The sequence below is a fragment of the Anopheles nili genome, chromosome 2 (genome assembly GCF_943737925.1).
Source record: "Anopheles nili chromosome 2, idAnoNiliSN_F5_01, whole genome shotgun sequence".
NCBI lineage: Eukaryota > Metazoa > Arthropoda > Insecta > Diptera > Culicidae > Anopheles > Anopheles nili.
Genome location: NC_071291.1, coordinates 56,344,639 through 56,372,090, shown reverse-complemented (window position 1 = coordinate 56,372,090; position 27,452 = coordinate 56,344,639). Strand labels below are relative to the sequence as shown.

The 27,452-nt window shown below is 45.9% G+C and overlaps 5 protein-coding genes across 5 annotated transcripts; all 5 read right to left on the bottom strand.

Annotated features, from left to right (window-relative positions):
* Positions 1-1,473: 1,473 nt before the first annotated feature.
* On the bottom strand, positions 1,474-5,682 carry LOC128731564 (sodium-dependent nutrient amino acid transporter 1-like). The gene is made up of 4 exons (XM_053824695.1): positions 5,313-5,682; positions 3,904-4,132; positions 2,835-3,841; positions 1,474-2,354 (listed from the first exon to the last, which is right to left on the bottom strand). The coding sequence occupies exons 1-4, from the start codon at positions 5,680-5,682 to the stop codon at positions 2,092-2,094; spliced, it is 1,869 nt and encodes a 622-aa protein (XP_053680670.1). The 3' UTR covers positions 1,474-2,091.
* Positions 5,683-10,785: 5,103 nt separating this feature from the next.
* On the bottom strand, positions 10,786-13,530 carry LOC128730483 (sodium-dependent nutrient amino acid transporter 1-like). Its single transcript, XM_053823533.1, has 7 exons — positions 13,465-13,530; positions 12,872-13,175; positions 12,578-12,800; positions 12,240-12,510; positions 11,972-12,075; positions 11,258-11,886; positions 10,786-11,182 (listed from the first exon to the last, which is right to left on the bottom strand). The coding sequence occupies exons 1-7, from the start codon at positions 13,528-13,530 to the stop codon at positions 10,920-10,922; spliced, it is 1,860 nt and encodes a 619-aa protein (XP_053679508.1). The 3' UTR covers positions 10,786-10,919.
* A 1,558-nt stretch (positions 13,531-15,088) lies between these two features.
* Positions 15,089-17,197, bottom strand: LOC128732020 (sodium-dependent nutrient amino acid transporter 1-like). The gene is made up of 5 exons (XM_053825179.1): positions 16,362-17,197; positions 16,194-16,297; positions 15,762-16,125; positions 15,427-15,688; positions 15,089-15,354 (listed from the first exon to the last, which is right to left on the bottom strand). The coding sequence occupies exons 1-5, from the start codon at positions 17,184-17,186 to the stop codon at positions 15,089-15,091; spliced, it is 1,821 nt and encodes a 606-aa protein (XP_053681154.1). The 5' UTR covers positions 17,187-17,197.
* A 1,511-nt stretch (positions 17,198-18,708) lies between these two features.
* On the bottom strand, positions 18,709-21,463 carry LOC128726610 (sodium-dependent nutrient amino acid transporter 1-like). The gene is made up of 5 exons (XM_053820428.1): positions 21,425-21,463; positions 20,190-20,707; positions 19,750-20,121; positions 19,035-19,663; positions 18,709-18,959 (listed from the first exon to the last, which is right to left on the bottom strand). The coding sequence occupies exons 1-5, from the start codon at positions 21,461-21,463 to the stop codon at positions 18,709-18,711; spliced, it is 1,809 nt and encodes a 602-aa protein (XP_053676403.1).
* Positions 21,464-22,940: 1,477 nt separating this feature from the next.
* Positions 22,941-27,211, bottom strand: LOC128722193 (sodium-dependent nutrient amino acid transporter 1-like). Its single transcript, XM_053816039.1, has 7 exons — positions 26,943-27,211; positions 24,995-25,512; positions 24,805-24,920; positions 24,094-24,352; positions 23,667-24,033; positions 23,329-23,590; positions 22,941-23,260 (listed from the first exon to the last, which is right to left on the bottom strand). The coding sequence occupies exons 1-7, from the start codon at positions 27,060-27,062 to the stop codon at positions 23,010-23,012; spliced, it is 1,893 nt and encodes a 630-aa protein (XP_053672014.1). The 5' UTR covers positions 27,063-27,211; the 3' UTR covers positions 22,941-23,009.
* Positions 27,212-27,452: the final 241 nt, after the last annotated feature.

Genomic DNA, 27,452 nt, shown 5'->3' with positions numbered 1-27,452 from the left:
TATTGTAATACATTCTATAATGATGTAATATAAATGATTTATTGCTATCTGACAAAATTTAATGATATTATTTGTCGCGCCATATTGATCACGATCACAAATAAGGATATAATTATTGTTTGTTCACAAAGTAACATAGGACAAAACATACAATTTTTTTTGAAAAGATGTTCATAGTGAGCATATCTTACCCGCTAAAGATAAAATTAGAATGTTATTTGCCACGGCACGTATCGTCTTCATTAACATTTACTAATAATACACCTGAACGGGCTAAAATTTAGAACCAAAAGTTGGCTTTTCTCACGTTTTCCTAGCCCCAAGCACCCTAACAGTACCACCAATGTATGCACATGACCGTTGCACGATTAGGGGATTTACAGCCTTACTGTCTCAACGTTCGACACTGTCAGTGTCATGAGGCAGATATAGCCACGAGTCTCGTACATCCACACAGTACCCTCCCCTAAATTACGCTAAAATTGCTCTCGCTACAACAAACAGCTTCCAAATGCGCCTCCATATGCAAACTACCCTGCGCACATGTGCTTTTTTTATTTGCATTCACAACGATTTCCACAACTTTTTTTTTATGCCGACGCGATTATCCACGATTACGGTACGGCAAGTTATTCTTCCGAAAATAACCCCTCGATGATGGATTTGCAAGTGGAAAAAAAGAAAATACCATCCGATAGAAGGCAACGATCAATTTTTTATCAAATGAATTGAGTGTGGAATGATAATCCGATCAATTTACGGATTCGTAACTACCGGCTGCATTACTGCTCAAGGTCAAGCGGAATGGCAGATTGTTGTATTATTCTCATTTATTTGTCATCCTTTGACTCTGGCTAGTTATATTTTTTTTTATTGCAGTAAACACATAAATTATCTTCGCACTTTGCGCCCTTGAAATTAGAATAACAGCTCAAGTCTGTTCAAACAGACCACGTTTGGTTGTTAGCATATATTTATGTTTTCAGCACTTTTTTATAGCTACAGTTAAATATGTAAAACGTTGTATGATTAACTATGCTAAAATATGTAGAATGTGGTTGAGTATGTAAATGTCTACAGGAACAATAATCAGCTAAGGTGCATTTTTCTCTGTCGATGATTCCATATTTTCTATTTCACGGTGCAATTCGAATGCACCTTCTCATGCATAAGTAACGAGATCAAATCGCGAAAAACGATTTGATTCACACATCGCGCTTTGCCTTGAAATTTAACAAAACACGTCTAATAAACTCCCACAGCGGCCAAGGTTGCAGTAATTAGCGAGCATGCAGCACCATCGCAACAGCATGCTTGACCCTTGGCGGGGTTTAATTCAACGCCAAGAATTCGAAGCCTTTAACACCCGCAGGGGTTGATTTGGGGCGCGCAGACATTTGCAATCCCCGAAACCCCCAGCGAAGGCTATTCAATGTCATCTCAGCGAACGCGGACACACGGCAGAACTAACGGGTTTTGGTAGCTATCTTTATTTCCGGCTTGTCATAGAACTAACGCTAAACTGCAGCAGGTTTTGTCTCTACTTTGTCCAGTGGCACAATTAAAAGTCATTAAAAATATATAATAAAATTATCACGATAGCATCGGGAACCGGTTCCGGCAGGGGGTTTACTCGCGTACGGACTCAACTTTTCCTTTCATCGCGCGCGTCCCTGGCCTTCTGGCTTCCACGTGCAGCCTCCCTTCGCTCAATGGGAGGCCTCACTTCACGTTCCGATCCGGTTAATTAACGTCGCGCGGGAAAATGCGCGAACAATGGCATATGCACGTCAGTGACTGCGCGAGCCCGCGGTTTCTGGTATGGTTCGTCCAGGAGGGCTCGCACTAGGGTCTCACTGAGGAGCTAGATTAGAAGGTAATGTGGGTGGTTGGGGCGAAAACGAAAGCCTCCCATCTCTCGCACGGAACCATTCGTCGGTGGTGGAGTTGCGCCGGCGTTCGAGCAGCTGTTGCCATCCGGCCCCGACGAGAGGGTGGCTTTCTCGCTTGTAATACTGACGCATCTCCCAGGGCTGATGACCAAGGGTGGGTATGTCTGTGTGTGTGAGAGAGAAAGGTAGAGCGTACCGGCTAGACGGACACGCGGTAGGTTTTGTCGTTCCGGTGTAGCACGCGCCGTAATCGGCTCCAGCGCGACTCGAGCGGTTGGTAATTGCTGCAGAACTCGAGGTACTGCTTGCGAACTTCGAGACTTTCTGGACCCCAGTCCGAGAGGGGTTTGGTGGAGGCGATGATGCGCTTTTTGAGTGTGGTCTCGTTGCGTTTGCGTATCGCGAACCAGGCCCACAGAGGGATTGGCACCAGGGCTGCCACGTAGATGCACCAACCGAACACTGGAGAAGATGGAAAACGAACAACATTAGTGGTGATAAGATGCCCAATGTTACTAGAACTCATAGATCGAGTGTTGATTGGTGACAAGGATCAGCTATAGAACAAGGATTCGTTATACAAAATGAATGTTTTCCAGTTTTGCTCTTCATAATCAAATTGAACCTAACACACGGTGTCTGTTCTGGCAGCTTTACTATAAATAAGTAGCTGTTTCTATTATGGATCATTCGATTGAAGATTTGGTTAAAGAAGTAAATTGGAATTAGTAACGTATACGTGAAAATGCATCCAAATTGGACTAATGTAAATGTAATAGATCAATTGATTCCTGAGATGCTTTATGTTGGTTGTGGAATAAAGCAACCCAGCAAACCAACTGAAAACAATACCTTTTCATTGTTCTTTTTCTCGTTCTCTATCGATTCCTTGCCACCAATATCACTCGGGCATCAGATCCTTGAACTCAACCCGTTACTTACCATGGTAGATGTCGTCGATGCCCTGCGGTCGCTGGCTCTTCACCAGCCCGATCACCAGCACAACGATCAGCATAATTGGGGTAAGAAACCGCCAGCAGAACCGCCACAAGAAGCCAGTCCGCCGCTGCAACATAAACTGGATGTCTCGAGTGAGGTTGCGAATGCCATACAACCAGCAGAACGCAAACAGCTCGAAGATGGCTGACGTGAGCGTGACAAACTGCACGCCATAGTAGTCGAAGTAGTCGAGCATCTTGGAACCGGAAGGTGTCACGAAAAGCAGTCCCAATGCGAACCCGATCACTCCCATCACCACGACCGTCTTCCAGGACTTTAACCTCGGTGTGGCATCATGCATGGCCGTCAGGACGCTGTTGATCAGTCCCGTGCAGCTACCCACACCGAGAGTAAGCAGCATGAAAAAGAACAGCAGCGCGAATAGATTTGGGACGTGCTCGAATTTAGCCAGCGCGTCAGGGTAGGTGACAAACGTTAGTCCACTGCCTGGTTTGACCACCTTCGTGTAGTCAGTTTCATTCGTAAGATGGCCCAGGTGGCCGATGATGGAGAAAACGAGTGCTCCAGAGAGTAGCGAGGTGAACGTGTCCAGCCACGAGATGATCATCGCATCACGGTAGATGTTATTGCTGAAGTTGTTGTACGATGAGAAAGCGATCACACCCCCGAAACAGATCGACAGTGAGAAGAAGCACTGTGAGACGGCCTCCTTCCAGACGTCTGCGTTTAGCAGTTCGTCCCAGTCGGGTGTGATGAAGTACTTTAGTCCTTCGCCGGCGCCTTCCAACGTGAACGCGTACACGGCGAACGAAATCAGCACGACGTATGGGAAAAGCGCGAGAAAATAGGCCACTTTTCCAGAGCCTCGGATGCCCTTCACCATCATAACGGTCATCGCTACCCAGATGAACAGTAGGCACAATGTCAGTTTCCAATCTGGCGCACCGAACTCTCCCGCCTCAAGAAGTCCCTCACCGGTCACCGAGTGTCTGTGAGGAGCAAAGGACACGTGTTAACAAACCAGCTGGCATAAAGCGATTCTTGTACTTACGTGTAGAACAACTCCGCGGAGGTCTTCACTGGGAGCGAGTTGTTGAACTGGGGTGCTGGGCCAGCGTTCGAGGAGTCGATACAGTTGACGCCCGTCCATGAGACGTCACAGCTGGCCCACGGAAGCGGACTTTCGAATGAGGCGACAAAGAAACGGATTGCCGTCGCGATTGTTGCCGCGTAGTACACAATCACCACGCATATCGAGACCATTTGTGCGATGCCGATGCCTGTGATGGGAGCATGATAAGTCGAACAAAAAGGGAGGAAACACGTGAATGAGTTATTTTTTTGTTGGTACTTTTTGCATCCACTGTTGCATCTGAGGTCGTGATTGACTGTGCGTTTAATGGTCCGTAACGTATTTGCAAACGGTCACGATGGGAATGGAGCTCCAGCTTGGCTGGAACCAAACATTCTGAGGAGTATCGGTTTATTTGCTTTAAAAAGGCTTTCCGGTTGCAGCGTGTTCTGGGTGACGAGGTGTTTTTATGCACGAATATAACTAGGGTTGAAATCATGATGTATAATTATTTCAAACCATTTACAATTTGTTCGATATACCGTCATATCTCGTTTTGAAATGTACATGATTAACACGAATACTTTGCCACAAAATAATTAGACAGGCAAAACTCTTTTAAAATGTTTAAATATTGTTCAAGGCATATTATTTTATTATGTTTTTTTTTTCATAAAAAATTGCAAATTAGGGAAACAGTTTAAATTGCGATAAGTTATAGATAGATTGACTATAAGAAACTCAAGTATATTTTGAGCTATTATTTTAAAGCTGGTGCGTATTTAACCATCGAACATAGTTTTAAACAACAATTTTCAATAGCGATTGATTGGTTTACGTAAATAGTTAAAAATGATTAATAAAAAATATTTCTGCTTCAATCAATTAAGAAAGATATATTTAAATATATGGATTATTACCATCCACTTTATTTGTAGCATGTATAAGCAGAAAAATAAAAAGTAAATGTGAAGTAATATATTCATAAGCAAATAAAATCGCTCAACTGGAACAGCCAATCAAAAAGCATTCACGTAAAGAATGGCTTCAAGCCGTATTTCAATGTACAAAGTGTAGTACCTATGCACATGCGAGAAGGGTAGAAATAAGCTGTGTAGATTCGCAAACCATTTTATAATTGCGTTTAGAATGCGTTTATCGGAGAGAACGGAACTAAACCCTCACTAATGAGCTCAATATCGGAATGACCGTACCTAAAGCAATTCTAATCTTAAAGCGTTCTCATTAACTTTCAAAACACGATCAAACTGATGCATATTTCACGTGCCGCTTTCTAAAAGATGCATCTCGCTCGCTAAGTGAGCTTAATTGCATCGTTTCTCTTCCAGCGGCACATGAGATCGGTTTTTCAAACGCGTTCTACCTACCTCGCATGACAGGTGAAACATCGTACACCTTCACGCTGCCTCGGCTCGAAAACTGTCCCATCACCATCTCGAGGTAGTAAATCGGTCTTCCAACCACAAGCAGCACGATCAGGTACGGGATCACGAACGCACCGCCACCATTGCGGAACGCCGTTGAGGGAAATTTCCACACGTTACCCAGCCCGACCGAGAGCGCGATGCAGGACATCAGAAACTCGACACCTTTGTCCCATTTTTCTCGCTCAACGGGCTCTTTCTCGGTGGACTTTTCCACCGTCGCAAGCGGTGGCTTCACGTCAGTCGGCGGCTCCACAGAAACAGGCACGCCATCTTCCGTTGGGATGAAGGCAGGATTGTCCGCACCGGACATGTTGGACTTGTCAAAGACACTTCGGTTAACACTAAACTCCACACGCCGCTTTGCAGGCGCACTATCAACGTACGGGTCGTAAACAATATACTTATATTAGCACCACGCGTCGCAGGCACAATAGACAATCACAATTTGATTTTCCCACCGCACTTTCCAGAAGTGGTCACCGTTTCACAGTGAAGCTCGCTTTTTTTTCTCTCTCTCTCTCTCTCTGTCTTCTTTGACTAAATCGCGGCCAAATTAATGTGCTAAATTAATGCCACCCTCGAGTGCACAGGGCCGGGACGGATCGCGATGCGCATTTGCTGCGGTTTTGCTGTGTCTGATTGTACGCGCCGTAATTCGGCACACCGATCAACGGAGCGTGGCGAAAGCAGCGACTCTCAAGGACCAACGTGTCCGAGGTGTCGAAGGACGGATCGGCACAAAATCACACACACACACACGCACACATACACAGCCGGCACCTGATTGTGCTTTGACCGCACTGTCGAACCTTAACCGAGATGTAACCGCGGTTCCGGACACTTCCTGAATAGTACACCTCTCAGTACACCGCTAGTGATCACTTCCTAGCGCGTACAGTGGTGCACAAAAACTTTGCTCGCGGGCAAAACTCGTAGCAAGGCAATTGATTGTCGGGTAGCTTTCGGGAGCATGTCCGCACTGCTCGAACGCTCGGTTGTCAGTGAGCCGGTCCGGAGTCAGCACCAATTAGTTTATAGCCATCGAGCGGCGCCTCCGTGGGTCTTAGTGTGCGCGTCGTGTTCTAATCAGCCCGGGCGGCGCAGGTGAGCGATTAAACTACCGATGTCTGGGGGTTTTTTGTTTTGTCTTTTCTCGCGTCCACTTAGCCGCGATTTGTTTCCCTCTCATGTGTGTGTGTTTGTGCGTACGTGGATACAAAAAAAGAGCCTGTCGAATCGACGCGGAGGTTCCCAAAAACCGAAACCGTCGCGCGAAGGGGATTTTTGGATTGGTTTCACTTTTGGAAAACGCATCTCACTGTCCGCAAAGTCGAAGTAGGAACACACGCGACTGGGCTTACGTAAAAGGCACTCGAGTTGAGCCCGTGGTTTGGAGGCATTTTTTCTTCCTGCTCTGGGCTATCGCTCGTTTGCAAGGTGGAGTTCTAGTTGTACTAGACGAACACACCGAAAAAAAAAAATTGCACACTTGAACGATGTATATTTGACTTTATAATTCTTCCGCACAAGGTAGCACAAAAGCGCGATTTAATGTAGGTGTATACCGCTGAGGCTCGTTTTGTGTTTAACGGGGCTAGTTGAGGTGTTTTTTTATGATTTCTTTCACATACTGTAGTTTTCGTTTTTAACTCAACTATTACAAGTTGCAATGGATACATTGTCTTTAACGTACACGCGGAGTTTCGCTGCATGAAAAGGAGATTAATGACTAGCACGCGCTCATTCAAACAAACAAATCTAACAAAGCTTTTTAGCCAACTATTTACCTTTCTATTTATGGTGAGTTGAAGAATAAATATTGAATAGGGTTTTAGTATCTTGCTTTATCAATTATCTTTAATTTAGTAACTTAGATTTATTTTAGACACTTAGTAAGAAACATCATTCATTTTCTTTCGATTTTTGTTTTCATCATTCTCTTTTTTTTCAAAATCAATTTTTTTACCAAAGCCCTTGATTTTATTACAATTTGATTTTGAAATTACATTTTGGTTGTTTTTCTTTCTGAAATAAAAATAAATCTATATCAAACGTATGATGAATGCTAATCCAAAACACCATCAACTAGCAGATTAAGAGGCGAATAAAAACTCCCTGATGCCTGCTTTGGACAAGCACCACCTCACTAATCACGCAAATCGCTAAAGGGCGGGAAGTTCCCCTAAAACCTGCTCCAGAGATTTCTGATTCGCCATCCACGCGTGACGTAGCGCTGGTGTGCAAGATCATCAGTTTGAATCTCACCATCAACCTGTCCGAATTCCACAGTGAGCAGAATCAAATTCAAACCGAAAACGTTGACATGGTTTTGGAAAAACGCTCCTTTCAGCTGTCGTTTGACGCACATCGCAAAATCCTCCCGATGGTTGATAATATATGGGAGCAAAAGAAAGACTGACCTTGACCTTGATCTCCTTGGGAATCACGCCCAAGGAAGAGTCACCAGTCGACAAACAGGTAAGTATTTGCGCTCCATCCTACCATCAAGCGCAATTCATTATGCAATTAAAGAGAGCTACCCCTGGCAGGAGGGAAGCGAATCATTAAGGGATGATTGTGCCCCTCGATCGTGCGGTGAAACGTTTTGTGCCGGAACACCGCTTATCAGTTCGCCCTGAACGATCCATTCATCTCTGAGCTCACGTGCAGCTCGCTGCAGTGATAGCGAAAACGCTCGTTTCGCCGTAAACCCGCCACAAATATGTGCACCTTTGGGGGTTTGTTGAAAACTAGAACGAACCAGCTCGCGCTCGCAAGGCTTTCTGTGGCGGAGGAAAATAGAAGCCCACTTCACGTGTGCCTTCAGCTCATTTATCAAACGAATGAAGCAAACATCAGCAAACGTACGTACTTCTGGTGTGGAATTCGCGTACACCTAAACGTTCTCGGAACTCTAATCCGAGACGGATGTCAATAGGGCTGCAATTTCCTGTTCCAATCTGCCAGTGTTCTATCAAATCGTCCAAGTGGGTGGTTGGGAGGCGCTTCGCGTGTGATAACATTGCATCGATTTCGCTCAAACCCGCTCGTGTCATTAGTTTACGGTTTAATTGATGTATGCCGGTGACGATAACGCAACCCTTCCTAAAGGTAGCTTATTGACCGTGTCTTGTAACGCATCGCACATTCCGGCCTTCTTGGTATCGTCGGTAAATTTGCCCACAATATAACCGCATTGACGTGTTGTTTGTGGGCTAACGTTTGCCCTTGGTCACGGTACACTCAATCGTCGGCAAAAGGGGATGATCTTGGGAAATCGAAAGCACCACATGCACAATCCGCAATCGATCCTGTTCCGCGTCATTGCGATGTCACTTGGCCGTCACGTGGCCGGCGCGCCGATACCGCAGAAAGAGTCCATAATATTTACGCCTCCGTTATCCACTATCTTGTCTTGAAAGCACTAAAAAAAATTCCCACTTTCTGTTGGTTTTTTTTTTTCATTTTTTTATCACCTATCAAAAGGCGTAACACGAAAGCGCAAGTAGCTAAAGGTGCGCCAATTCACACCGGCGGGAAAATCGCTTGCGCTGTAAAACAGCATTTATGGGGGGGGTACGGATTTAAAGGCAAGGATAATAAATTATCCGTTAAACAGAGAACGTTGTGTAGGTATTTAACAATTTTTGCAAAACAATAAAAAAAATCCTCTCAATTTGTGCCACATAGTTTGTTCTAAACGATCGTCAGTGGTATTGCCACATCTGCGAATGTTTTCGCCCCGTGTAGTTTGCTTTCTCTGCCACTCGAAGAAGTACACGATGCAAATAATTATGTCATACCTTGTTTGAGGTGGAGTGCTTGAAGATGCGTTTGATAATTGCTAGGAGAAAGGATTGTAATATGTCAAATATAACTCATACTCACAGACAATCGAGGGGGTATGTTTTGATTGATTATGCGATTATTCAATAATCACAACGCAATCGTGGCAAAAGGCCAACATGTTTTAATTTGATATATTTATGTGCTATAAAATAATTCAGTTGAACAAAAAATAAAATAACATAACTAAACAAATTTAATTTTAACATTAACTGAACGATTTTTATAATTATTTATAATCTTTAAGTGTATAGCGAATAATAAATTGAAATTCAACTGAATCATTGGATAAAAATAAAATTAAAAAAATTAACATAACGATTAAATTGATGAAACCTTTACCATGGAAGAAACTGTTTACCTGTGATTAATAACGCTCATCCATGCTGGTATTTTCCCAAAACGATTTCTCCAAAAAATCCCACATTTGATGAGGGATTTATTTGCATCCAGCACTCAAGTTATGTGCCATGATATACCTACAACGTAAAGGCTTTTTCCACCGCACATGGCCGTCGATCAATCACACTCGCACTAACGACTCACGTACACCATCGCGTTCGGGACATTTGTGATTGGGGAAAGTACCAACCGCACGGTTAATCAGCATTCCGCACCCGTGCCCTCGCAGCCGAGAACACGTTTTACTTTTGTTCTTTTCAATCTCATTCATTAAAGCTAGAATCGAGTGGTTTCGCGCGATACCTTCAGGGATGTACCGCACGTAATTTGTCTAAATTGTAGCAATTGCTCTTGGATGATTCGAACCGTAAACGGGTGTTGAAAATAATAAAACATGTGCTGACTGATAACTGACGCACTTTATCCACAAATCGCTAAGCTGCCGTCGTCACAATTGAAAGGAATAAAAATACCCGTCTTGGCTTTTGGAAGTGGGTTTTCCCTTGGGGCCAATCCAAAATATTTGAACAGCGCAGATGGTACACGATATGTTGGCGTTTGCCGCAAACACGTTTTGTTTTTTGTTTGTATGACGATCATTGAAAAGCCTTCGCACATTCGCAAAAGCTCATTTTGGCACTCGTGCGTGGCGTGCTCTTTGATCGGTCAACTTGACACGGTGCGGAAGGCATGTCAGATTAAAGTACCCTGTGCGGTGTGTGTTTTTTTCCTACGTTACCTTGCATTTTAACTGGAATAAATTACGCTAGCAAAATGGACAAGGAAGTCTAAGGGCGTTTAAAATAAAAAGTTTAATTACACACCAATATCAACGTTACTGTAAATGTCAAATTATAAAGCATTCGTTATACCCTTGGGTGACTTAAAAAGCTCAATATTTTAGTAGCTAAATAGTTCACAATATGATCCTTCTTTCAAAAGATATAGGCTAAAATTTTCATCATTAAATTCCAATGATTTTCATAGTGTTTGAATTATTACGCTACTAATCAAAGAAAATACTGAAAAAGAAAGTAAATGTAAGAATTAAAGTGCCATAGTTGCTATAGTTAGTGAGTAAAGCTTTGGTACGATTTATTCATAGCATAAAACAGCCAACCTAAAACTATCTGAAAGGATTTTCGTATCATACCAATTAGCGTGAACACAATACTTAGCATAAACAAATGTTGCAGTACTTTCTCACCCGGAGAGAAAATGTACCTCGCTCGTAAGGCAGCTCGGTTGAGAGGCGCTATCACTTGTCACGGAAGTAGCCAGCTAATGCCTGATCTGCCTTCAAGCGATGTTGAACATTCGTTTTTTGATTCGCTGCAAGGCACTAGACGCCACCGGTGAAATGGTTTGATACTGTTCCTCTTCTGCCTGGTACTGCATCCGGACCGAGTCATTTTCCGGCCCCCAGATGTCCATGGGCTGTAGTGCGTTTCGTGCGGCTTTGCGGAGCGATTCCGTCCGCTTGCTGCGTCGCTGGTAAACCGCGTAAATGTACCACCCTGGTAGTTGCAAAAGGGCAATGGCGTAGATAAACAACCCTAGAACTAAAGCAAACAGCAACCTATTAACGAGGTGACCTCGCAACGCCCAGGACAGGAGGGTTTGGGTAGTAAACCTACCATTGTAGCCCATTGGTACGCTTTGCAGCTCAAAGTCCGCGAAGCTAAAGATAAGGATGAGTAGTGTTGCGGCTGGAGCAATCAAACCCCAACACAGCCGCCAGTAGAACGAGGTGTTGATGCCCAGCATGAACTTGATGTCCCGGCAGATGCGATCGACTCCGTAAATCCAGGCGATCGTGGCCAGCTCGAGCACGGCAAATGTCAGCGTTACGTACTTCGCGCCGTAGTAGTCGATCACATCGAGGAAATCAAACCCACCAGGTGTTAGGTAGAGCAGTCCGAAGAAGTACCCAACGGTGACGGTGCCCAGTACGACTTGCCAATGCTTGAGATTGGGCCGCTGGTCTCGGATCGCCGTAATGATGCTCGTCGTTACACCCAGATTGCTGCCGACACCGACGATGAACAGCATCAGGAAGAAAAGGGCTGCAAACAGTTGCGGTAGGAACTGGAATTTGGCGATCGCGTCCGGGTAGGTCATAAACGTGAGGCCGGCACCGTCGCGAGCTAGCTTTTGGATGTCCGGTTGACCGCTAACGTACGCCAAATTACCGATCACACCGAACACGATGCACCCGGCGATGATGGACGTGAATGTGTCGAGCCAGGAGATAATGACGGCGTCACTGAAAACCCGGGATGGGAAAGGCGAATGGTTAGCGAGGACAAAACGTTGGTGGCACCGGGCCTAATTAGACGCACAAAACCTACCGGTGGACGTTGTTGCTGAAGTTGTTGAAGGACGAGTATGCGATAATGCCTCCGTAGCAGACGGAGAGCGAGAAAAAGCACTGCGTTACAGCCTCATACCAGACCTGATGAGCACACGGTAGTGAGAGAAAAATATGAATCGTGAGCTGAGTGATGTGAGTCATCGATGAAGAGCTCACACCCAGTGAGAGAATCATCTCATGAGTGTTATACGTGTTGCCTAGCTGCAGGCGATGCTAGTACACGTGCTTCTATGGTGATGACGTACCTCTATGCTGAGTAGCTTGTCCCACTGCGGTGTGATGAAGTAAAGTATTCCCTCCATCGCACCATCCAGCATCACGGTTTGGATGAGCAGAATTATGATGATCACGTACGGAAAGATGGCAAGGAAATAGGACGCCTTGCCGGTACTTTTCGCTCCCCTCACAAGGATCGTGGCCACGACAACCCACGCGAACAGTAGGCACAGCGCCAGCTTCCAGTCCGGAATTCCCAGCCCGTTTTCGAGTGATGGAGCTTTATGGATGACATCCTTGCTGTATGACAATGCAAACGATAATAGAGATTAGTAAAGATAGAGACGAATCGCACGGAAATATTTACAGGAAGTAAAGCTCCGCGGAAGACTGCAGTGCGATGGATGAGTTGCCGGGATCGAGCTTGCCTACGAACGAGGAATTCACGCAGTTCGCCCAAGAAGGATCACATTCGCTCCACGGCAAAGTGCTACTAAAGGACGCCACAAAGTACCGGAAGGTGATGGCCAATACGGGCGCGTAATAAGTCATCACGACGAACATTGCGATCGTTTGAGCTACTCCGATGCCTGCAACGATAGCAACAATGTTAGCGTATTATGTAGTGCAGCTTTTGTGGAAAAAAAGTGTAGAGTTGTACCTCGCATTGCTGGTGCCAAATCGTACAGCTTCACACAGCCACGGCTCGAGAACTGTCCCAGGATCATCTCAAGATAGTAGATCGGCCGCCCGACGATGAACAGCACGATAAGGTAAGGAAGCAAAAAAGCTCCCCCACCATGCTTCAGCGCCGTGTACGGGAATTTCCAGATGTTGCCGAACCCAACGGAATACGCAATGCAGGAAAGCATGAACTCGATATCGCGACCCCATTTGTCACGTGTCGTGGTCGTGCTCGTTTTCGTGTCACTTTCCGTTTCCAGTGTGGTGTTGGAGTTCATGCACTGTTTTGGCAGCATCCGGCACATGCAAATCAAACAAGCGAACAATAACAATTTACATTACTGCTTGCTTAGCGTGGTATCCACTCCGGTGAGTTGTGTAATATTTGTCTCATGTTATTTCTCTCTTTCACCCACGGACACTTCAAACGATCCCCGCTCATGCGGATCCTCGAACGCGCCGACATCACTCGAGTCATTGTTGTGAATTTGCAAAGCAAAACAAAATCTTGATCGTAAGGAAGCGTGCGTTCGCTTATCAGCTCGATCGCTGCGTCATTTTGACACTTACCGACGCTACCGAGCGGCTATCAGGCTGTCCGCTCTCCGGCACACCACTGAACGCTTGGTTCTCCATCGTTCGCCGTTGATAGCTGTCAAAAAAGGACAAATAAGCGAAAACTGGCACACTGATACTAGCGTCGAGCGGCACCTGACGTAATCTTTTCTACACACGCGCTTAGAATCTATCTCTTCCGGTCGTGAGTCGACCGCGAACCTGCTGCGATCGCGGACTGGGTGCAATTAATGGAGCAGCGCTGGATGCACGACACATTTAATGCATCGCGATGGTTTGCCGGTGGGTTGTGAATGGTTACTCAACACTAGTCTAGTGTTGGCGTGCAGTGTGTGGTGTAAACACTCGCCCGAGAGGACTGGTCAAGCGACACGATCTTACTACGCGATGACCAGCCGGACCGTTAGCTGGTGTTGGTGTTGGTTGGCGGGAAAAGTAGTATTTCCATCTCGCAAAAACCCGAACGGTCCCGGTTCACGATCGATCGGGGTATTCCCGAAAGCAAAACCGGTGCTGCTGCAACACTAGCTGTACCGGCCACTGGCGATCCGATGCACATGCCAAGATGTTCGGAAGTGTTGAAGAGCATTTTGCTGTGTTTTCTTAACTTCCGCTCGGTGTACCTTTGGTGGTTTTTTATTGCAATTTTTTGCACCTTGAAAGTTGGCACCCATCGGCGGTTGTAAAGCAGCGTATGAGCTCGTTTTTAGACGGTTTTCGATACTATGAATACATTCCTGTAACGAAGGTGTAGGTTGGGATTTGTGCAATTTTCTTGAAACCCTGCTTAACTTAGTCATAATTGCCCATGGTATATTGTTATACACACTATATCTCTGAGAATATGGTTTATGAGAGCTGTAGAGATACTAGCAGATGGAGTGCTATAAACATGATAAGGTTTCAGCTAAAATATTTGCTACAATAATGCAAAGATTTCTTGTAAACCCGTCTAAATATGCTTGTATTTTTCTGGAAATTTACATGAGAAGCTTCGTCCCGTTATTTGTTTTTAACCCTATATATTGTACAACAATTTGCATGTCAGTTTAATATGTCGATTTCTCTGGAATTTTGTCATCCGTCATCTACTCTCTTGGGGAAAACGAGCATCCTAATAAAAAAAATAAAACAACTCATTGGCTCGTTGCATTTGAACGGGGTTTTCACGCATGCTCAAAAGAACTACTAGATCATCTACGAGCAGATGATTAGTCACAACAAGAACAGCCCTTTTTTGAGCTAGGAATAAATGCACATTCTTTTGTAAACCATGACTCATTAATTTCCATCTAATTTTATTACTCATTACACTTTTCTATACAATTTTTACTCATATTATTAGAATTTATTAAGATGATAATATTATATTTATACAAATGATAGGGTCACAAACGTTATCACTAGTTATTGTTTTATAGCTAAAATTCAAATTTAAAAAATATATTTGAATACACAAATACCCTACTGAATATATTTCGATTAAATTTTTAGGATTCATAGATTGCGCAATTATTGCATGTTTCAATCTCAAAATATTATAATCTCCTTTTCAATGATTTGTGTATATAAACTACTAAAGTATAAAAGGAACATAATGTAATTGCTGGCAGCATTTTTATTTGCGATAAAAAGTGTTGCAAAGCTTTCGTATAACGTTCTTTCCCATTCCATCGTACTGCGATGCCACTTCTTCCTTGCGCTTAGTTCGCTCTATCTGATAGCGCAGTTTCATGTTGGATTCCTCTGGACCCCAATCTGGTGTTGGTTTGCATGCTGATTTTATCTTTTCGATAAGACCCTCTCCGGTACTATTACGCAAAGCGAGCACTGCCCATATTGCCACTTGCATAACAACGACCGTGTACAGGCACCAACCGAATACTGGAAAATAAACGACAAATGAAAGCCATGGAGATAATGGTTTTCATTAAACGTCAGTAAAAGCCTACTTACCTGTGAGACCGAAGGGTTCCGAAAGCGAAGAATAGCTGATGAAGCTAAACAGCCATATGACGACGATTATGCCGAGGGTTAGAAAGCCCCAGCACACTCTCCAGAATATGCCCGTTTTTCTGTTAAGCATGAGTTGGATGTCCTGCCCAATTTGCCCTACACCGTACAGCCAGCAGAAGGTGATGAGCTCCAAGATCACGAGTGTGAGAATCGTCATCGTCACACCGTACCTATCGACTACATCCAGCACGTGTAGACCACCCTGTCAATGTACGAAATCACAGTGATCGGTTGGGAATCGAGTCTCCCAAGCAGCACGAAAGACAAACACTTACCGGCGTGATGTAGACGAGCCCGCACGCGAACCCAAAAATCGAGATGCTCACAACCACCTTCCAGTTGGGCAGGTGTGGATGACGATCACGGATGGCGGCCACGATCGTCGTCACGATGCCAGTGTTGCTACCCAGCCCGAGCAGGAAGAACATCAGAAAGAACAGCACGGCGAACAAGTTTTGGGCGGCATCGAACTTTGCGATCGCATCCGGGTACGTGATGAAGGTCAGCTGGGGCCCTTGAAGCTGCATGTCTTCCATGCGATCGTCGGTGATGTCCGCGATGTTACCGACGATACCGAACACGACGATGCCCGATATGATGGACGTGAAGGTGTCAAGCCAGGAGATGATCATGGCATCACTGTGGAGGGGTTTTTTTATTAAGATTTTCATTCACTTTTCTGACGTCAGGATATGCTGCATCCTTACCGATAAATGTTGTTATGAAAGCTGTTGTACGAAGCGAACACGATGACCGAACCAAGTGAAATCGTCAGCGAGAAGAAGCACTGAGTCACTGCAGCATACCAGACCTGGGAACACGCGTCAAATGATCAACAATTGAGTTGGGTATTCTCGGCTCAATCGGCGACCTACCTTAACGCTAAGCAGCTTGGACCATTGCGGTTTCAACAGGAACATGATGCCCTTTTCGGCTCCATTCAGCGTACACGTGCGCACGAGCAGCACCAGCAAAATGACGTACGGGAAAATGGCCAAGAAATAGGACGCTTTTCCAGAGCTGCGGATGCCCTTAACCAAGATGCCACAAATGCAGAGCCAGCAAGCGAGCAGACACAACGCCAGCTTCCAATCCGGCCATCCGATGCCATTTTCCACGCTCCAGTAGCTATGCAGTACCGATCGGTTAAAGTAGAACTCGGCAGAGGTACGAAGGGTGCCATTCTGGACGCGCCCTTTAAACTCGGAATCGACACAACCAACCCATCCGAGATCACATCGAGCCCAAGCCAGAGGTACGCTGAAGGATGCAATGAAGTATCGCAGGGCTATCGCTAGTATGGCCGCGTAGTACCCCAGAATGAGTACAAGCGCAAGTGTCTGACCTACACCAACACCTCGCATCATCGGTGCCACATCAAACACCTTGATACCACCGCGACTCGCGAACTGTCCCATCACCATCTCAAGGTAGTAGAGAGGGCGACCGACCAGGAACAGCACGATCAGGTACGGAATCAAGAATGCGCCTCCACCATTCTGCATCGCCGTGTACGGGAAGCGCCAAATGTTGCCGAATCCTACCGACAGAGCGACGCAGGATAGCAGGAACTCGATACCGCGGCCCCACTTCTCGCGGACCTCACCAGGGGGCGCTGGGGTTGCTTCCGGCGCCTCAATGCCGGCGGGCGTTAATTGGCTGTCGGCGCTCGAGACTGCGCCAGGACGGCACGCGGGCATCGTGGCGTTCTGTAACTTAATTATATCATCAACCGATTAGTTGCCATGTTGCAGTGATTGCTTTGATTGAAGTTGACGCGAAACCGACGCCATTTTGGGAAACGTGACCGAAACGGGCACCCGAGTCGCGATGAAAGAGCGTCTAATTTTTGTTCGTTTATCGCGCTGGGACTGGCAACGCAGTCAAGAGCTATAATTACGCGTAGATTAGAAAGTTTCCCCGTGCTCGACGCGTCGTTGGTGCTCGACGGGAAGATCCTGCTGGGAGGATTTGCATCGTGATAAGAGCGTGTTTGCGAAGAAAATGTATCGCGAGGACGGTCATGAATGATTCAGCACGGTAAGCAGTTTGCTTGATGTAATGTAAACTGAATAAATAAGCTGTTCGGGGAACATTGTAAAATATTTACTTGCGTCCAATCCGGTTTGCAGAAGCATTTAATTATTTATTTTTACACTCTGAGTAAGGATTCGTATTCCCAGCATTGTTTGGATGCGATTGAACCTTTTAATTTTTTATCAAGTGCTAATAAACACGGGCGGTTGTAAAGGTATAAGATTTAATGGGCCATTTTCGTCATAAGAGAATCTGGAGTGGATATTTATTTAGTGCATTGTACATTAGCTACAAATTATACGACAAAGGTTGTCATATTTTGATGCATAAAGTATTCATGTAGCTTAATGCTACCAAAATGTAACTTTACATTTTATTTCATACCAATATATTATTAATAACAATATATTCATATTAATTTATATTAATATAGATATATTTTAAAAGTAAACTTTCTATGACTAAAACATCACACGCAATTTTTAAACGAAAAAATCACATTAATCCTAGCTGTACACAACAAGTTTACCTCTGCAGTATTCATTCTCAGCTGGACCGAATCACGTGCATGCAACCTGTTCGACGCAGTTGGGTTTATTTTCGATTCGAATCGCTTTCGTCGGCTTTGTTCTGTGTCTTTTTTTACCGCACTTCACTTTCACGGCACTACACTTTACCAGCTACGCAGTTGCAAGCTACGACCTTGTTCGCATCCACAATTTGGCAACACGTCCGATGCACCAAAACTGCACCGCTACAATGCGCTCGCTGGTTGCCTTTTGTTCCCGCGAGCAAACTATTGCCAATACCAAACCCGCCGAGTGGTGTTGATAGGTGCACTATCACATCAAAGACACTGGGCGAATAGGCGGCAATGTGCGCAAATCTACGGCGAAGTTTACGGCCACTGCAAGCTGGACCACTTAACGCCACATTCGAACGCCACGCTATACATCCGATTCGAAGAACTGTTTGCTCCGTTTGAAGAGAACGAGCGTAGGGGGTTGTTGCTTTCCGGCATTCACTGAATAACTGCTAGATTCGGTCGTGATGTTTCTAGTCTCTGCAGGTTGCTTCCATCCGTTCGTTATCACTGTGATAAACCTGCAGCCCGAGCGAAATTCACAAGCCCCTAGCTGGTGCTGGAGAAGGATAAACATTTGTACTCATGCAAGCAGGCGGCAGCTAATCAAATAACTTTCGATAAAATCTGTTCGTGATGGACCGGCTGGGTAAATCATCAATGTTCGCCCGTTTGCTTTCCATTTTTTTGTACTGATCGCGTGTGCCGTCGTTTTCCGGTCCCCACGATTCGGTGGGTTGGAAAGCAGCGTTCAGCTTGGAGCGGTATCCTTTCTCGTCCTGTGTAACCACCGCATAACAGGCCCACAAGGGTAGCTGAAGAACGGCAAAAGTATACAGAATCCATCCAGCGACTGTAAGGAGAGTGAATGAGAGAGAAGGATATCATTAGGAAATAGGATGGAAACTTGTAGTCTTTACACGCCTACCGTTGTACTGCGTGGGAACCTTTAGTGGAACGTAGTCGATGAAGCTCACAACTAGAATGATACCCACGAGCAAAGGTGCCAAAAAGCCCCAGCAAACGCGCCAAAATAGTCCAGTTTCAAGCTGCAGCATGAACTTGATATCACGACAAACCCGATCGACACCATAGATCCACGCAAACGTAATGATCTCGAACAGGGCCAGCGTAAGGGTGACGTATTTCGCACCATACGTATCGAGCACGTCAAGGAGATCCAATCCACCCGGTGTTAGGTATACCACACCTACGCCAAACATCGACACACTAACCCCAAGCACAATCTTCCAGTTGTCGACGGTCGGACAGCGGTCACGGATCGCCGTGATGACGCTCGTAATCGCACCGAGATTACTTCCGATGCCCACGATGTAGAACATTAGGAAGAACAGCACGGAGAACAGCTGAGGAAAGTACTCGAATTTGGCGATCGCGTCGGGGTAGGCCATGAACGTTAAACCCGGTCCTTCACGCACGATATCCTGGATGCTGTCCCGATGGGTGACGTGCGCCAGGTTCCCAAGTACTCCAAACACGATACAGCCAACGATGATCGAGGTGAACGTGTCCAGCCAGGATATGATCATCGCATCACTGGGGAAAAGAAAGCACGCTAACTGTAGAACGAGTCCTGGAGGCTTGGAGGTTCGAAAGTCTGGATGTGACGCACAGTTACCTACCGGTACACATTGTTCGAGAAGTTGTTGAACGAGGAGTACGCGATAATGCCACCGAAACAGATCGACAGCGAGAAGAAACACTGCGTGACGGCTTCCATCCAGACCTTGGCCGAGAAGAGACTCTCCCACTTGGGTGTTAGGAAGAACTTGATACCTTTCAGGGAGCCCTCAAGACTCAGGGAGTGTGCCAGCAGGATAAAGATAATAACGTACGGGAAGATGGCCAAAAAATAGGAGGCTTTTCCCGTGCTTCTGACACCCTTGATGAGAATGACAACCAATATCAGCCACGAGACGAGCAGACAGAGAACCAGCTGCATGTCGGGAAACCCTAAACCTTCGGCTAATGGTGCTCGATGCATGATCGTGTTGCTGTGGAGCAAGATAACGCAGAGTTGCATCCTTTTCAAAGTTCTTTTGATTTAAATCTCATCACTTACGTGAAATAAAGCTCTGCCGAGACATTCCTGCGATCTTCCATGGCTGTTTCTGACACGTTAGTGTACCCTCGGAAGTCCGAATCAATACACCGACTCCACGAGTGATCGCACTTGCTCCAAGGTAGCTCACTACTAAACGACAGCAATAGATAGCGAAGCGTGATGGCCAACACCGGCGTGTAGTAGGACATCGCTACAACCATCGCAACGGACTGGCCGATACCGACACCACGCATAGCAGGGGCCATATCGTAGATCTTGACACAACCCCGGCTACAGAACTGTCCCATCGCCATCTCGAGATAGTAAAGCGGACGACCGATCACGAACAACACCACCAGGTATGGGATCAGGAACGCACCACCTCCGTTGTCGAGTGCGGTGTACGGGAACTTCCAGATGTTTCCGAATCCCACCGAGTATGCGATGCACGAAAGCGTGAACTCGATGTTGCTGGACCATTTTTCACGCACCGGTACGGTGGGGGATGCGATCGCGATGCTGACGCAATTGGTGTGCTGCAGGACGAAGAGGATTAATAAACGTGTTAATGCGTTTTAATTGCTTTATCAATAACCGTGTCACTGATTTATCGTTAGCAGAATCTCACAAGAATCAGCGAGTTGATAAAATCACCCCGTAAATCTGCTTTAAAACCCCGCCAACATTGTTGCAGTTGACATCGTTACATCAAGTTGACACAACATGATCAACAAAGCGTCAGAATTCGCAACACATCAACCCATGTCCTACATCTCGTTTTCGTTCGCCGGGCGGACGAGTTCGTTAAATATAACCTCAATCCTGTTTCGCTCTATCGGGTTTATCTATGGCGCGCACATGAGTGCGGAAATTTGTTGAAAAAGAATTTCTTCATTCGAGAGACACCCCCACTTGAAATGGATTCTGAGAAGCTGCCCATTTGCGCCGGTTGGGAGTGTTCGTGGTAATTGAATTTATTTTGGAACTTTACGTCCACCCCAGCACCTCCCTAATGCACGGTAATGCCATTTTGTTGGAAACAAGCCAACAAAACCCTGGTGCGAGTGAGCAGAGGTCGGGCAATTTTCAAACGGCCACGGTAATGGTTGTTAGTTATGACCTACGCTCTGCGGTTGGGAGCAAATTCCATCACCGGGTGGGCCGTAGGGAAAACCAATCTAAACTACACGGAATCGGTCAGGGTGACCTTTAGGTTCAAACGAAACGGACCCTATGCAGCTACAATCACGTACGTTTAATCCTTTAGCGATTGTCTTTGGAGTGGAATCCATCCTCGGGGGCCTTCCGAATGCGGTTGATTGACGCAACCAGTGGTCGGAGTTTAGTAATGATCTTTATTTGTTTTGTTCAGCAGAACTAATGCTTCCCAACACGGATGCTGCACACACTTGCACCACAATTGCGTATCGGGACGAAATGAATGGCCACCGATCACGTTGAGGGAAAATACGCAGAACGTAAACGCACCGGAAGACGTCCTCGCTGATACTGGCCGATCGATCGATCGATCCGGATCTGTGCCGGATGGTCGGGTTGTATAAAAAGCTTCGTGATTCGGCGGGTTTCGGGATCCTTCCGTCTGATCTGCTGTGCGCAGGATCAGGAGCTTTGGTTATGGCGGAACAAAATTAACAGTGCTGCACGCTTCGTGAGTGGATAACAAATGATGCATATTTGGCGGCATTTAAAGGAAAAAAATAATTCCTTTTGCAAATTTAGTGGCAGTATTCATACAGAAATAAAAGGTATCTATAGGAATTTACAGCGATTTGAGTGATAAATCTTTAAAATTCTCGGTAAAAAAGCAACGTACTGTTCACGTGCTTTATAGGTCACTGGTTCGATTGTCCCATCCGTAAGCATTTTCTCGCCCTTGTGTATGAATGCAAGCAGAAAGCAAGAAGAATAATAAATGCGTTGTTTTGATCACGACACCAGACACCAAGCGTTGATCAGCTGTTTGTAAACATTTCCTCTGCGTGTGGACGCTTGATTTTTATTTTCGTAATACTAATAACGATGCCGCAGGGTGACCATTCGGTGAATTTGAGAAGACAAACTATTTAACTACTTTATTCAAAAATTCACGTTTTTACCAAGCGCATCTCCTAAATATACTTGAATGCTTGTTTTATCAGATTTAATTCAATGAATTATAATTTTTTATATACATCATGCATAACATAGATAATGAACATATATATGTTTATTCAAATTTTATTTACTGTTTAATTTTGTGAAATTTTATTAGTAAACCATTGTGTTATTAAAATGTGTTACATATTTTTCCCGTCATCTCGACCATCACCATCTCGTGGTCACCCTGTACACAGCGTAACAGCTTCGCGAGGAAATCTTGAATGAATGCACCGCCGACCGGAGAGCGTACGCATGCGCTCGTCTTTCGCATCCGTTTCGAAGCGGCATTGAATGACGGTCACGGTCAAGGCGGATGCCGACCGACGCCCGGGTAGGGAGATGCTCTCAAGAAAAACATCACAATCACGAGTAGTACGCAGCGGGGAGGAATCAATTAATTCGCGCGCGTTTTTCGCAGCGCATCGACGGTGTCGTGCAACATCGTAGGAAAACACGATAAAACTGTGTTGCAGCATCAGATGCCGTTTGTCAGATGATAAAAGATACTGCACAGTGTAACGGATGCGTTGGATAAAACGGGCAAAATGGAGTTAAGAAAAACAAACACAAAAAAGTCGGTAGGTTTTTGTTTTGATAAATATAGCTTTTTATTAAATAAAACAATACCTTCGTTCGATAAACGAAATACCAGAGTAATCACAGATCTACAGCGCGAGCTTACTTAAATAGTTTCCTCCGAATTTTATCCACCACCGTCCCGGAGAGGTTGGGCGACTGTTGCTTATACTGCTCGATGAACGTACCATACTCAGATCGCTTTGATGGATCTTCCGGACCCCAATCGGCCATCGGTCGCAGGACAGCACGGAAACTGTGAAGCCAGGTGAGTCCTTGCTTCTGCAACACGGCATAAATGGCCCAACAAGGCAGCTGAAGCACGGCAAATGCATACAGACACCATCCGAGAGCTACAGGGAGCAGAAGAACGAACTATTTGTTAAGAACGACCCACCTAAGGATACTCGCAGGTACTTACCGTTGTAGCTGAATGGCACGTTCAGTGGCTTGTACTGCACCAAGCTTACCAGCAGAATGAAGAACACGGTGATCGGAGTGATAATGCCCCAGCAAACCCGCCAGAACAGGCCAGTACGGATGCCGAGCATGAACTCGATGTCTTTGCACACCCGATTGACGCCATAGATCCAGGCGAAGGTGAGAAGCTCAAAAACGGCCAACGTTATCGTCACCAGCGTGGCGCCGTAGTAATCCATCACCTCGAGAATGATGAGACCGCCCTATTTAGGGGTTGATTTGATTGAAAGAGTTAATAAGTGTCATCGCTAAATCGGGTGAGCATCCTCAATTGCTTACCGGTGTGATGTAGATCAACCCGACGCAGAAACCGGCCAGTCCAACGGAGACGACAATTTTCCACCGTGCGACGTCTGGCCGCTGATCGTGAATGGCGGTGATGACGGACGTCACGATGCCAATGAGCGTACCGATACCGAGCAGGAACAGCATGAAGAAAAAGAGCACCGAGAAGAGCTGGGGCAGGAAGTCAAACTTCGCGATCGTATCAGGATAGGTGATGAACGTGAGAGCGGGCCCACTTTGGACCACCTTCGAGATGTCCGGCTGACCGGTGACGTGGGCCAGATGTCCTATGACGCCAAATACGACACATCCTGCCACCAGCGAGGTGACCGTATCAAGTGACGTGATGATAAGGGCGTGTCTGCAAAATGGGTCGAAAATCAGCCTCAAGACTAAACGGAGGCCTGTCTGCACTACCTACCGGTAGATGTTGTTCGAGAAGTCGTTGAAAGACGAGTAGACGATCAGCCCACCAAAGCAGATGGTGAGTGAGAAGAAGCACTGTGTGACGGCTTCGTACCAGACCTTGATCGTTAGCAATTTGTCCCACTGCGGCTCGAAGAAGTATCTGATGCCATTCCAGGCACCTTCCAGCGTTAGCGAGCGGACCAACAGGACGGCGATGATCATGTACGGGAAGATGGCCAGGAAGTAGGATACCTTGCCGGAGCTTTTGATTCCTTGAGAGAGAAGGAGTGGAACAATCAGTTTCGTTCAATAAAATCATCAAATTTGGTAATTAGTTTAAAAAATCGTAAATTATTTTTCATGATTAAGCTATTTTTGAGATTTGATTCGTAGTTCTAAAATTATAACTAAATTTTACAATAATTTTTCTGCTTTTATTTTCAATTGATGGAATATGATATATTCGATAAATCTAATTTTAATCGCATCTTCAGATAAATTCTAAAATAGGATTATGTTATGTTTCAAATTGAAACAAAAAGGACCAAGTTTCAAATGCAGTATTTATGAGAACAAAATCAATAAATTCGAGCTCTTTGTGGCTCGTAATAACATAAACAAGTTTCTTCACTTTTCCATCACTGCTCTGGAGCTTCAGCACGTTTCATCAAATACAATTTCCAATATTCGTTCCTACGAAAACGCATTCCAAAATGTCACTTACCTTTGATTAGGATGGCTACAATACAAATCCAGGAAACAATCAGACACAGCGCCAGTCTCCATTCGGGAAAACCCACGCCATCGTCCAACGAGTCAGCCGCCTGCATGACCGTTTTGCTGCAAATGCGAGAAGCGAACACCTGGTTACGAAAGTTGATTACCACCCAAAAACCATCCCATCGGACACCCACCGGAAGTACAGATCGGCTGACGTGCGAGGTTGGGTAGCGTTTGGCCCGAGCACGAGACTTTCAAGCCGGCTGGAATCGACACAATCCGTCCAGCTGGGGTCACACTTGCTCCACGGCAACTCCGCACTGAACGAAGCAAGCAGATACCGAAGCGTCACGGCCAGAACCGAGGTGTAGTACGTGATGACGGTGAAGATGGCCACGGTTTGACCCACGCCAATACCGCGCATTGCCGGTGCCAGATCGTACACCTTCACGCAGCCCCGGTTCGAGAACTGTCCCAGCACCATCTCGAGGTAGTAGATGGGCCGGCCAATGATGAACAACACCACCAGGTAGGGGATGACGAATGCGCCTCCACCGTTCTTGAATGCGGTGTAGGGAAAACGCCACACGTTGCCGAAACCGACCGAGAGGGCGACACACGACAGCAGGAACTCGATGTTTCGGCCCCATTTCTCTCGTAGTGGTGGTTTTTCATCCATTGGCAGGGTTTTCACGTCGACTGTGGTGTGGTGCTGCAAGGTGAAGCAAACGGGAGAAATTTATTGGAAAAACCCCACTCGTACGGAACTGGTTTTTGGGATGGGAGCGTATCTTCGGGATGTGGCCATTGCAGGATAGTATCCCCCGGGGAGAATTTGTAATCAGCATGAAGCGAAGTCGTATAAGCTCAATTGTGCCACTGGAAATCAATTTCGTTGTACTCGCACCCCAGGCTGCACACGGGCCGCATAACACAACCAATTCACGCCTATTGACAAAGGTTTTCTCGTGAAACGGAAAATTAGATCGTATTCCTAGAAATGCGCCGATTTATTAGAGTCATTGCCAATATTGAAGCGCTCGAGCGCTCTAACTACCAAAGAAATTAGTCATTTATCACTTTGTCACGAATGTAACGTGATGATGCGCTACGCTGGGTTTATTTTAATCATAGCAACCATGGGAGGAATTTAAAGAAAACTTTTATCTAACACGCCACTTACACATAGCGGTAAGTAAGTGTGTGATTGCCTTATAGTACGTTGCAAACTTGAACTTTATCACTCTTTCCACGTCGACTAGTTTGTCTTATATTTATACAGCCTTTAAAGAGCTATTTTGTCTACGTTGTTAAAAAAGGGAGATATTGTCTAACATGCGGGAGATAAGACGCCTTGGATAAACGTGTTTGCCCGCATGTCATATTAATTGCATGATTGACTGCGATATCAAGTCCTCGCCATAGCCTATACTTGGAAATGGGAGTACAACCTGAAATAATGCATTTTACATTCCAATTAAGGCGAATTTTAAAATAATGCTGATGCAGAGTCATAAAGCGCAATTTTCCATATAATTGTAATAATTCAAAAAGACAATCTTTTAAAAGTTTTTCTTTTTCTTTGTGCGCTTTCAAGTGACCGCTGTGGAGGGTGGAATTTATATCTACTTCCTACACTCTCTAAGATCCCTCTTAAGCTCCACTTAAGTTGAACGAGACAGACACTTCGATTATCTTGCTTGCAAACCGCGCCACTCGTCACAAAACTGCGCACTCGAGCCCATTAATATGGCCACAAGCAGCAAGCCCAACGCCCCGATCGGTCGTCAATAAAAACCAAACGAAAAGCCGCGCGTACGGTACAATTTTTCAATTGCGCCAATTGCCGGCCGCGGGCGCCACACACCACCGACACCATTTCTGGCACGTGCTTCGTCTGGGGGTCGTCACCGGTGCGCGGATTTTCCCTGCCCACCGTAAACGTGTTCATTAGCACCTTCGCGCGAACGTTGGAAGATGCGCGCCGGCGCACCACCCACCACCGTGGGTGAATTGGGTGGATTTTTTTGATTTTTGGCCAGCAAAACCACCACGATTATGCTGCTTACGTAAGCGCCCCAGTCACGGAAACCAGTTTGGTGCAAGCGAGACGACGAAAAGCGCGCTTTCCATTTAGCGTACCTGGTGTCCGTTGGGCTGTTGGGGTGACCGTTGATGGTGCTCGTGAGGTGCCGCAAGCCGCCCGATTGGTAGCGTTTCGAAATTTCCGGCTCCATCCCCAACGTAGCTGTGGTTTTCCATCGCGGGCTGCTGGTCGGTGGGAATTCCCGACGTTCGTGTCACGCTTTTCCACGGTTATTTTTTTTTTTGTTTTCTTTCTTCTTCAACACTTTTGTGCCACACTTTGGCGCCACAATTTCTGCTGCTTTTTCCTTACACCCCACACACACACGCACGCACTTTCCCGGCCGTTTTCCGTGCACCTCGGAGGCACTTTCGCGTGAACGATCGCGCACGTGCCTGCTTGCGTTCGATGAAAAACGCCGCACAAAACGGTTCAGGTCCGCTCAGGTGAGGCGTCGTCCGGAGAGTGATCTTTTTGGCACGATCGCTCGGTCGGGTCAGTTCCAGTCGAGTGGATGGCTTGGCGCGCGTGTTCGCAAAGAAATATCAAAGCCGAAGCACACACAC